This window comes from Scyliorhinus torazame, chromosome 1, assembly GCF_047496885.1.
Source record: "Scyliorhinus torazame isolate Kashiwa2021f chromosome 1, sScyTor2.1, whole genome shotgun sequence".
Classification (NCBI taxonomy): Eukaryota; Metazoa; Chordata; class Chondrichthyes; order Carcharhiniformes; family Scyliorhinidae; genus Scyliorhinus; species Scyliorhinus torazame.
Window position 1 is genome coordinate 420443278 of NC_092707.1, and position 12134 is coordinate 420455411.

The 12134-nt window shown below is 58.5% G+C and overlaps 1 protein-coding gene across 1 annotated transcript in view; it reads right to left on the reverse strand.

Annotated features, from left to right (window-relative positions):
* The window catches only part of LOC140428672 (adenylate cyclase type 8-like), a 377241-nt gene that overhangs the window by 205989 nt on the left and 159118 nt on the right, over window positions 1–12134 (reverse strand). Inside the window, exon 4 of the mRNA XM_072515387.1 lies at window positions 1208–1319. Coding sequence (XP_072371488.1) covers window positions 1208–1319 — 112 coding nt within the window. The remainder of the gene's footprint in view (window positions 1–1207; window positions 1320–12134) is intronic.

A 12134-nucleotide genomic window follows, 5' to 3' on the forward strand; every position in this document is an offset into this window, starting at 1 on the left:
GTGCTGCTATCCCCCCCCCCCACCCCTCTCACTGACACAGGAGCCAGTGCTGTTATCCCCCCACCCCACCCCTCTCACTGACACAGGAGCCAGTGCTGTTATCCCCCCCCCCCCCACCCCTCTCACTGACACAGGAGCCAGTGCTGTTATCCCCCCCCCCACCCCTCTCACTGACACAGGAGCCAGTGCTGTTTTCCCCCCCCCCCCCACCCCTCTCACTGACACAGGAGCCAGTGCTGTTATCCCCCCCCCCCCACCCCTCTCACTGACACAGGAGCCAGTGCTATTATCCCCCCCCCCCCCGCACCTCTCTCACTGACACAGGAGCCAGTGCTGTTATCCCCCCCACCCCACCCCTCTCACTGACACAGGAGCCAGTGCTGTTATCCCCCCCACCTCTCTCACTGACACAGGAGCCAGTGCTGTTATCCCCCCCCCCCCCCACCCCTCTCACTGACACAGGAGCCAGTGCTGTTATCCCCCCCCATCCCTCTCACTGACACAGGAGCCAGTGCTGTTATCCCCCCCCCATCCCTCTCACTGACACAGGAGCCAGTGCTGTTATCCCCCCCCCCCACCCCTCTCACTGACACAGGAGCCAGTGCTGTTATCCCCCCCCACCCCTCTCACTGACACAGGAGCCTGTGCTGTTATCCCCCCCACCCTCTCACTGACACAGGAGCCAGTGCTGTTATCTCCCCCCCCCCCCCCCACCACTCTCACTGACACAGGAGCCAGTGCTGTTATCCCCCCCCCCCCACCCCTCTCACTGACACAGGAGCCAGTGCTGTTATCCCCCCCCCACCCCTCTCACTGACACAGGAGCCAGTGCTGTTATCCCCCCCCCACCCCTCTCACTGACACAGGAGCCAGTGCTGTTATCCCCCCCCACCCCTCTCACTGACACAGGAGCCAGTGCTGTTATCCTCCCCACCCCTCTCACTGACACAGGAGCCAGTGCTGTTATCCCCCCCCACCCCTCTCACTGACACAGGAGCCAGTGCTGTTATTCCCCCCCCCCCCCACCACTCTCACTGACACAGGAGCCAGTGCTGTTATCCCCCCCCCCACCCCTCTCACTGACACAGGAGCCAGTGCTGTTATCCCCCCCCCACCCCTCTCACTGACACAGGCAAGCGGTAAGTGGGGTGTTCACAGAGGATATATCACTTTAACTCCCAAATTTTAGATGTGGAGACTAACTAACCTCAGACAGATCGTCGAACTGTGCAAAGAGTGAGTTCAGCATGTGAATCAGCTCCTGTGGGGTCAGTGACATCGACAGTTTGGTGAAACCCTTGATATCTGCAAACAGAATGCTGGAGAAGAAGGCAGCGTTGGTTACAGTTTTTATCATCTTTTCATCCCTCCCCCTCCACCCCCCACTGCTGGCACCTTCTGTCACCCCATAAGACCATAAGACATAGGAGCAGAATTAGACCACTCGGCCCATCGAGTCTGCTCCGCCATTCATCATGGCTGATATTTTTCTCATCCCCATTCTCCTGCCTTCTCCCCATAACCCCTGATCCCCTTATTAATCAAGAACCTATCTGTTATAACCTGCCTACTTATGATTGGCTGGGGACTAATGACTATCCCACAATCCTATGGGAGTATGAACTTCCCCAATGAGGGGGGCGGAGAAACTCCTAGTATAAATAAGCTGGCCAGTTCAGGAACCAGCAGGAAGGAGTATGTAGCAAGGGAAGTTACTGCTACTGTTATGTATATATGTTATAGTAAATAAACATTATTATTTTGTATCCTTAAACTCGTGCTGGATTCTTCGGGGCCCTTACAAAACTGGCGACGAGGGTTAAAGTGAATAGCTGTCTACACTGCTGAAGCCACCTCCCTGGATTTTTGTTGGATACAGGTTGGAAGTTGTTTTCTATTATACCATGCCTCTGTACGGACGTTTGGATGTTTTTGATGCTGCGCTGGAAAGCTGGAACCAGTACACACAACGGATGCGTTTCTATTTCCGGCAAACAATATCACTGAAAACGAGCGCCAGGTGGTCATATTGCTCACCGCCTGCGGCCCGCATACGTTTGGGGTGATTAGGAGCCTTACGTACCCAGCTGCGCCGGACACCAAAACGTTTGACGAACTTGTGAATATAGTGGGGCAACATTTTAACCCAACCCCGTCCATGATAGTCCAGCGTTACCGGTTTAATACCGCTGAGAGGACCCCTGGAGAATCCCTTGCCGATTTTCTATCCAGGCTACGCAGGATTGCGGAATACTGTGACTATGGTGAGACCTTGTCAGAAATGTTACGCGACCGTTTGGTTTGCGGTATTAACAATGCAGCAACCCAGAGAAAGTTGTTAGCGGAGCCAACATTGACTTTTCAACAGGCAATACAAATAGTCTTGTTCCGAGAGAGCGCAGAGCGAGGAGTACAGGAGCTACAGGGAATGGAAGTGCATGCCTTGGGGCGCAACCCTATCCGCCCAAAAACGTCCCCCCGCACTCCTGCGGTACCTTAGGCGAGGCAACGTCCGGACCGACACCAGTGGCCGTCGGACATTCCTCCCCGAAGGGAGCCTTCTCCAGAGCCAATGGATGAGGAGCCATGTCCGTGTCAGACTTGTAGGCGCCGACCCCGTCGCGGACGGCGGTCCTGGGGACGCCAGAGGCGCCGTCGTTCCGACCGAAACTGGGACCAGCCCAGGGGCCGTAACTGGGACCAGCCCAGAGGCCGTATCTTCCATGTGGATGAACCTGCGGCGACCACTCCTGAGGACGTGGAGACGGAGGACGACTGCCTGCAGCTGCATTGTGTGGCAGCTCCCCGTGTGGCCCCCATTAAGGTGACAGTACGGGTCAATGGCCACCCGCTGGAGATGGAGTTGGATACTGGCGCAGCGGTCTCCGTGATCGCCCAGAGGACATTCAACCGCATCAAGCAGGGTATACAGACCCTTACATTAACTGACTCACAGGCCAGGTTGGCCACCTACACGGGGGAACCACTGGACATTGCAGGAACTACAATGACCCCTGTTGTTTATGGACGGCAGGAGGGGCATTTCCCACTTATGGTGGTGCGTGGCCACAAGCCCAGCCTGTTGGGTCGGGACTGGTTGCGCCATTTGCGGTTGCAATGGCAGCACATCCTCCAAACAGTTTCTGGAGGGTTGACTGAGGTGCTAGGACGATACCCAAAGGTATTCCAGCCTGGTTTGGGGAAAATAAAAGGGGCCGTAGCCCGTATCCAAGTTGAACCAGGAGCCACGCCGCGCTATTTCCGGGCGCGCCCAGTGCCTTACGCCTTGCTCGAGAAGGTAGAAGGGGAGCTCACTCGTTTGGAGACTTTGGGTATTATCAGACCTGTCCGTTTCGCTGACTGGGCAGCACCAATTGTACCAGTAATGAAGCCAGATGCCACAGTTCGCTTGTGTGGCGACTATAAACTTACAGTGAATACGGCTTCCCAACTCGACCGATATCCAATGCCTCGCATAGAGGATCTCTACGCGAAACTTGCAGGTGGACTCTCGTTCACAAAATTAGATATGAGTCACGCCTACCTGCAGTTGGAGCTGGACCCTGCCTCCCGACCATATGTAACAATTAACACACACCGGGGCCTGTATGAATATACACGGTTGCCCTTTGGAGTATCCTCTGCCTGCGCAATTTTTCAACGTGTTATGGAGGGCATTTTGAGAGGTTTACCACGTGTGGCTGTCTACCTAGATGACGTGTTGATTACAGGAACGTCGGAGCAGGAGCATTTGGAAAATCTGGAGGCTGTCCTTAGACGCCTTTCGGAGGCTGGAGTCCGTTTACGTCGCACAAAGTGCGTATTTCAGGCAAAAGAAGTAGTCTACCTAGGTTATCGAGTGGACCGCGAGGGTCTGTACCCCGTCGCAGAGAAGGTGCGTGCGATTCAACATGCCCCCGCCCCGACTGACACTTCGCATCTTCGTTCTTTTCTCGGTCTCGTAAACTATTACGGGAAGTTCCTCCCCAATCTGGCAACTACGCTGGCCCCTTTGCACCTGCTGCTGAAGAAAAATCACACCTGGGTTTGGGGTCAGCCGCAAGAAACCGCTTTCCGGCGGGTAAAGCAACAATTGTCATCGTCGGGGTTACTAACCCACTATGATCCGGGAAAGCCTTTGCTCGTCACATGTGATGCATCCCCGTATGGTATTGGGGCCGTCCTGTCCCACAAGATGGAGAACGGGGCCGAGCGACCGATAGCTTTCGCCTCCCGCACATTGACTGCAACGGAGAAAAAGTACGCGCAGATCGAGAAGGAGGACCTGGCAGTGGTTTTTGCGGTGAAACGCTTCCACCAGTACGTGTATGGCCGCCATTTCACTATCGTGACTGATCATAAGCCTCTGCTGGGACTTTTCAGAGAGGATAAGCCAATACCGCCCATTGCTTCCGCACGGATCCAGCGCTGGGCTTTGTTGCTCGCTGCATACGAGTATTCTCTGGAGCACAAACCAGGTACGCAGATAGCAAATGCCGACGCACTGAGCCGATTGCCTTTATCGACCGGCCCCATGTCGACCCCCACGACCGGTGAGGTGGTCGCAACCCTAAATTTTATGGACACCTTGCCTGTCACGGCATCACAGATCCGTGAGTGGACCCAGAGCCAGTCCTGTCAAAGGTTCGGCACATAGTCCTGTATGGTGGGCAGCATAGACAGCTCCCAGGCGAGTTGCGGGCATTTTCCTCCAAGCTGTCAGAGTTCAGCGTGGAAGACGGCATCCTCTTGTGGGGGACGCGTGTGATTGTCCCGGAAAAAGGCCAGGAGCTGATATTATCAGACTTGCACAATGGGCATCCGGGTGTGACCAAGATGAAAATGTTGGCCCGGAGTTATGTCTGGTGGCCAGGCCTCGACGCCGACATTGAGAAGGTGGCCCAAAACTGCTCCATTTGCCAGGAGCATCAGAAGCTTCCGTCGGCCGCGCCCCTACATCACTGGGAATGGCCAGGGCGGCCTTGGGCACGCTTACATGCAGATTTCGCAGGCCCTTTTCAAGGATCCATGTTCCTTCTACTAATTGACGCCCAGTCCAAATGGCTGGAGGTGCATAAGATGCAGGGGACAACGTCCTGCGCAACAATTGAAAGGATGCGTTTATCATTTAGTACGCATGGCCTCCCCGAGGTGCTGGTCACGGATAATGGCACTCCATTCACGAGTGAGGGGTTTGCTAGGTTTCCAAAGATGAACGGCATCCGCCATATCCGCACTGCCCCTTACCACCCGGCTTCAAATGGGTTGGCAGAGCGCGCAGTGCAGACATTCAAAAGAGGCCTAAAGAAGCAGTCTCCCGGATCAATGGACACGAGACTGGCTCGCTTTTTGTTTACGTACAGGACCACCCCCCATGCAGTGACTGGGGTAGCTCCCGCAGAACTCCTAATGGGCCGGAGACTTCGCACCCGCCTTAGTATGGTCTTCCCGGACATTGGCGCAAAAGTACGCCGCACACGAGAACGGCAGGGACAGGGATTTTCTCGGCATCGTCCGATTCGGCAGTTTGCACCCGGTGACCCAGTATTCGTGCAGAATTTTGCTGGTGGTGCCCAATGGGTTCCTGGTGTAATCTTTCGCCACACGGGCCCTATATCTTACCAAGTGCAAGCCCAGGGTCGTCTCCAGCGAAAACATGTAGACCACGTCCGGTCCAGAAGATCATCCCCTCAAAAGATTCCCCGCCCCCGGAGCTCATTTCAACAGCCGCAAAGACCAGAGACAAGGGAAGGTAGTCCTCAAAATCTTCCACTGGTGCCTCACACAAAGCCTGCGCAGGTCGTTACAGAACCGAATGGAGATAGAGACGCTGACATGACGGAGGCAGCAGACTCTGACTCCGAGATGGAGACACAGGATGCATCAGAGGGGGAATCCTCGGGTCCACAGGCCGTGGATGTACAACCGCGCCGTTCATCACGGAAACGTCGGTCTCCGTCTCGTTACACACCGCCTGATCCAGCGCCGCGTGCAAATGGCGTCCGGCCTGCGGCCAAATGAGTTTGACGCCTTCCTTCGCCAGGGTCTTCGGTGGATTGGACTCCCCCCCCCCCCCTTGGACTTTGGGGGGGGGGGGGAGGGATGTTATAACCTGCCTACTTACGATTGGCTGGGGACTAATGACTATCCCACAATCCTATGGGAGTATGAACTTCCCCAATGAGGGGGGCGGAGAAACTCCTAGTATAAATAAGCTGGCCAGTTCAGGAACCAGCAGGAAGGAAAAGGTAGCAAGGGAAGTTACTGCTACTGTTATGTATGTATTGTTATAGTAAATAAACGTTATTATTTTGTATCCTTAAAACTCGTGCTGGATTCTTCGTGGCCCTTACAAAACTATCTATCTCTGTCTGAAAGACACTCAGTGATTTGGCCTTTCTAACTTTACGAATCCTAACTAAAAACCATTAGCAATTACTCCTGTTACCATGTTGAGTTCTTTGTATTGTTCTTTAGGGTGGTGAAGGTTGTAGTGTTGACAAAGAACAGCAAGCAGTGTTTAACAAACAAAGCTAATTTATTACACTACATGTAATTAAATTCAATCATTTGCTAAAGAATTAGATAAGAATACACTACATGTCTGCAATACTAAACTATGCTATCAGCTAAACTATCTCACATCTACTCAGTCTGGCTCCCTTCCACCCTCTCTCACTCTCCCGTCTCTCTCCCAGAAGTCAAGGAGACATGTGATACTTATATGGTAGCTCTATAGCACCATCTGGTGACTAGAGTAGTAACATTAAGGGTTAATGTAATGTTCCTTACAATAATAATAATAATCGCTTATTGTCACAAGTAGGCTTCAATTAAGTTATTGTGAAAAGCCCCTAGTCGCCACATTCCGGCGCCTGTTCGGGGAGGCCGGTACGGGAATTGAACCCGCTCTGTTGGAATTGTTCTGCTTTACAAGCCAGCTGTTTAGCCCACTGTACTAAACCAGCCCCTAAATAGCCACATATTTGACAGTTTCTTCCTTACCTCCTGACCCTGAAAATGGACTGTGGGAGGAAACTGGAGCTCCCGGAGGAAACCCACGCAGACACGGGGAAAATGTGCAAACTCCGCACAGTCAGTCACTTGAGGCCGGGATTGAACCCGGGACCCTGTTGTTGTGAGGCAACAGTGCTAACCACTGTGCCACCGTGCCCACCCGGGACTGCGCTGCGGCAGTAGTGCTAACCACTGTGCCACCATGCCCACCCGGGACTCTGCGCTGAGGCAGTAGTGCTAACCACTGTGCCACCGTGCCCACCCGGGACTGCGCTGCGGCAGTAGTGCTAACCACTGTGCCACCGTGCCCACCCGGGACTCTGCGCTGAGGCAGTAGTGCTAACCACTGTGCCACCGTGCCCACCCGGGACTCTGGCGCTGCGGCAGTAGTGCTAACCACTGTGCCACCGTGCCCACCCGGGACTGCGCTGAGGCAGTAGTGCTAACCACTGTGCCACCGTGCCCACCCGGGACTCTGCGCTGAGGCAGTAGTGCTAACCACTGTGCCTCCGTGCCCACCCGGGACTGCGCTGAGGCAGTAGTGCTAACCACTGTGCCACCGTGCCCACCCGGGACTCTGCGCTGAGGCAGTAGTGCTAACCACTGTGCCCCCGTGCCCACCCGGGACTGCGCTGAGGCAGTAGTGCTAACCACTGTGCCACCGTGCCCACCCGGGACTCTGCGCTGCGGCAGTAGTGCTAACCACTGTGCCACCGTGCCCACCCGGGACTGCGCTGAGGCAGTAGTGCTAACCACTGTGCCACCGTGCCCATCCGGGACTCTGCGCTGAGGCAGTAGTGCTAACCACTGTGCCACCGTGCCCACCCGGGACTGCGCTGCGGCAGTAGTGCTAACCACTGTGCCTCCGTGCCCACCCGGGACTGCGCTGAGGCAGTAGTGCTAACCACTGTGCCTCCGTGCCCACCCGGGGCTCTGGCGCTGAGGCAGTAGTGCTAACCACTGTGCCACCGTGCCCACCCGGGGCTCTGGCGCTGAGGCAGTAGTGCTAACCACTGTGCCTCCGTGCCCACCCGGGACTGCGCTGAGGCAGTAGTGCTAACCACTGTGCCACCGTGCCCACCCGGGACTCTGCGCTGAGGCAGTAGTGCTAACCACTGTGCCACCGTGCCCACCCGGGACTGCGCTGAGGCAGTAGTGCTAACCACTGTGCCACCGTGCCCACCCGGGACTGCGCTGAGGCAGTAGTGCTAACCACTGTGCCTCCGTGCCCACCCGGGACTCTGCGCTGAGGCAGTAGTGCTAACCACTGTGCCACCGTGCCCATCCGGGACTGCGCTGAGGCAGTAGTGCTAACCACTGTGCCTCCGTGCCCACCCGGGGCTCTGGCGCTGAGGCAGTAGTGCTAACCACTGTGCCACCGTGCCCACCCGGGACTCTGCGCTGAGGCAGTAGTGCTAACCACTGTGCCACCGTGCCCACCCGGGACTGCGCTGAGGCAGTAGTGCTAACCACTGTGCCACCGTGCCCACCCGGGACTCTGCGCTGAGGCAGTAGTGCTAATCACTGTGCCACCGTGCCCACCCGGGACTCTGCGCTGAGGCAGTAGTGCTAATCACTGTGCCACCGTGCCCACCCGGGACTCTGCGCTGAGGCAGTAGTGCTAACCACTGTGCCACCGTGCCCACCCGGGACTCTGCGCTGAGGCAGTAGTGCTAATCACTGTGCCACCGTGCCCACCCGGGACTCTGCGCTGAGGCAGTAGTGCTAACCACTGTGCCACCGTGCCCACCCGGGACTGCGCTGAGGCAGTAGTGCTAACCACTGTGCCACCGTGCCCATCCGGGACTCTGGCGCTGCGGCAGTAGTGCTAACCACTGTGCCACCATGCCCACCCGGGACTGCGCTGAGGCAGTAGTGCTAACCACTGTGCCACCGTGCCCACCCGGGGCTCTGCGCTGAGGCAGTAGTGCTAATCACTGTGCCACCGTGCCCACCCGGGACTGCGCTGAGGCAGTAGTGCTAACCACTGTGCCACCGTGCCCACCTGGGACTCTGCGCTGAGGCAGTAGTGCTAACCACTGTGCCACCGTGCCCACCCGGGGCTCTGCGCTGAGGCAGTAGTGCTAACCACTGTGCCTCCGTGCCCACCCGGGGCTCTGCGCTGAGGCAGTAGTGCTAATCACTGTGCCACCGTTCCCACCCGGGACTGCGCTGAGGCAGTAGTGCTAACCACTGTGCCACCGTGCCCACCCGGGACTGCGCTGCGGCAGCAGTGCTAACCACTGTGCCACCGTGCCCACCCGGGACTCTGCGCTGAGGCAGGAGTGCTAACCACTGTGCCACCGTGCCCACCCGGGGCTCTGCGCTGAGGCAGTAGCGCTAACCACTGTGCCACCGTGCCCATCCGGGACTGCGCTGAGGCAGTAGTGCTAATCACTGTGCCACCGTGCCCACCTGGGACTGCGCTGCGGCAGCAGTGCTAACCACTGTGACACCGTGCCCACCCGGGACTCTGCGCTGAGGCAGTAGTGCTAACCACTGTGCCACCGTGCCCACCCGGGACTGCGCTGAGGCAGTAGTGCTAACCACTGTGCCACCATGCCCACCCGGGACTCTGCGCGGAGGCAGTAGTGCTAACCACTGTGCCACCGTGCCCACCCGGGACTCTGCGCTGAGGCAGTAGTGCTAACCACTGTGCCACCGTGCCCACCCGGGACTCTGCGCTGAGGCAGTAGTGCTAACCACTGTGCCACCGTGCCCACCCGGGACTCTGCGCTGAGGCAGTAGTGCTAACCACTGTGCCACCGTGCCCACCCGGGACTCTGCGCTGAGGCAGTAGTGCTAACCACTGTGCCACCGTGCCCACCCGGGACTGCGCTGAGGCAGTAGTGCTAATCACTGTGCCACCGTGCCCACGCGGGACTGCGCTGAGGCAGTAGTGCTAACCACTGTGCCACCGTGCCCACCCGGGACTGCGCTGAGGCAGTAGTGCTAATTACTGTGCCACCGTGCCCACCCGGGGCTCTGCGCTGAGGCAGTAGTGCTAACCACTGTGCCACCGTGCCCACCCGGGACTCTGCGCTGCGGCAGTAGTGCTAATTACTGTGCCACCGTGCCCACCCGGGGCTCTGCGCTGCGGCAGTAGTGCTAATTACTGTGCCACCATGCCCACCCGGGACTGCGCTGAGGCAGTAGTGCTAATCACTGTGCCACCGTGCCCATCCGGGACTGCGCTGAGGCAGTAGTGCTAACCACTGTGCCACCGTGCCCATCCGGGACTGCGCTGAGGCAGTAGTGCTAACCACTGTGCCACCGTGCCCATCCGGGACTGCGCTGAGGCAGTAGTGCTAACCACTGTGCCACCGTGCCCACCCGGGACTGCGCTGAGGCAGTAGTGCTAATCACTGTGCCACCGTGCCCATCCGGGACTGCGCTGAGGCAGTAGTGCTAACCACTGTGCCACCGTGCCCATCCGGGACTGCGCTGAGGCAGTAGTGCTAACCACTGTGCCACCGTGCCCATCCGGGACTGCGCTGAGGCAGTAGTGCTAATCACTGTGCCACCGTGCCCATCCGGGACTGCGCTGAGGCAGTAGTGCTAACCACTGTGCCACCGTGCCCATCCGGGACTGCGCTGAGGCAGTAGTGCTAACCACTGTGCCACCGTGCCCACCCGGGACTGCGCTGAGGCAGTAGTGCTAATCACTGTGCCACCGTGCCCACCCGGGACTCTGCGCTGCGGCAGTAGTGCTAATTACTGTGCCACCGTGCCCACCCGGGGCTCTGCGCTGAGGCAGTAGTGCTAACCACTGTGCCACCGTGCCCACCCGGGACTCTGCGCTGAGGCAGTAGTGCTAATCACTGTGCCACCGTGCCCACCCGGGACTCTGCGCTGCGGCAGTAGTGCTAATTACTGTGCCACCGTGCCCACCCGGGACTGCGCTGAGGCAGTAGTGCTAATCACTGTGCCACCGTGCCCACCCGGGACTCTGCGCTGAGGCAGTAGTGCTAATCACTGTGCCACCGTGCCCATCCGGGACTGCGCTGAGGCAGTAGTGCTAACCACTGTGCCACCGTGCCCATCCGGGACTGCGCTGAGGCAGTAGTGCTAACCACTGTGCCACCGTGCCCACCCGGGACTGCGCTGAGGCAGTAGTGCTAACCACTGTGCCACCGTGCCCACCCGGGACTGCGCTGCGGCAGTAGTGCTAACCACTGTGCCTCCGTGCCCACCCGGGACTCTGCGCTGAGGCAGTAGTGCTAACCACTGTGCCTCCGTGCCCACCCGGGACTGCGCTGAGGCAGTAGTGCTAACCACTGTGCCACCGTGCCCACCCGGGACTGCGCTGAGGCAGTAGTGCTAACCACTGTGCCACCGTGCCCACCCGGGACTGCGCTGAGGCAGTAGTGCTAATCACTGTGCCACCGTGCCCACCCGGGACTCTGCGCTGAGGCAGTAGTGCTAATCACTGTGCCACCGTGCCCACCCGGGACTGCGCTGAGGCAGTAGTGCTAACCACTGTGCCACCGTGCCCATCCGGGACTCTGCGCTGAGGCAGTAGTGCTAATCACTGTGCCACCGTGCCCACCCGGGACTGCGCTGAGGCAGTAGTGCTAACCACTGTGCCACCGTGCCCACCCGGGACTCTGCGCTGAGGCAGTAGTGCTAACCACTGTGCCTCCGTGCCCACCCGGGACTGCGCTGAGGCAGTAGTGCTAATCACTGTGCCACCGTGCCCACCCGGGACTGCGCTGAGGCAGTAGTGCTAACCACTGTGCCACCGTGCCCACCCGGGACTGCGCTGAGGCAGTAGTGCTAATCACTGTGCCACCGTGCCCACCCGGGACTCTGCGCTGAGGCAGTAGTGCTAATCACTGTGCCACCGTGCCCACCCGGGACTGCGCTGAGGCAGTAGTGCTAACCACTGTGCCACCGTGCCCATCCGGGACTCTGCGCTGAGGCAGTAGTGCTAATTACTGTGCCACCGTGCCCACCCGGGACTGCGCTGAGGCAGTAGTGCTAACCACTGTGCCACCGTGCCCACCCGGGACTGCGCTGAGGCAGTAGTGCTAATCACTGTGCCACCGTGCCCACCCGGGACTCTGCGCTGAGGCAGTAGTGCTAACCACTGTGCCACCGTGCCCATCCGGGACTCT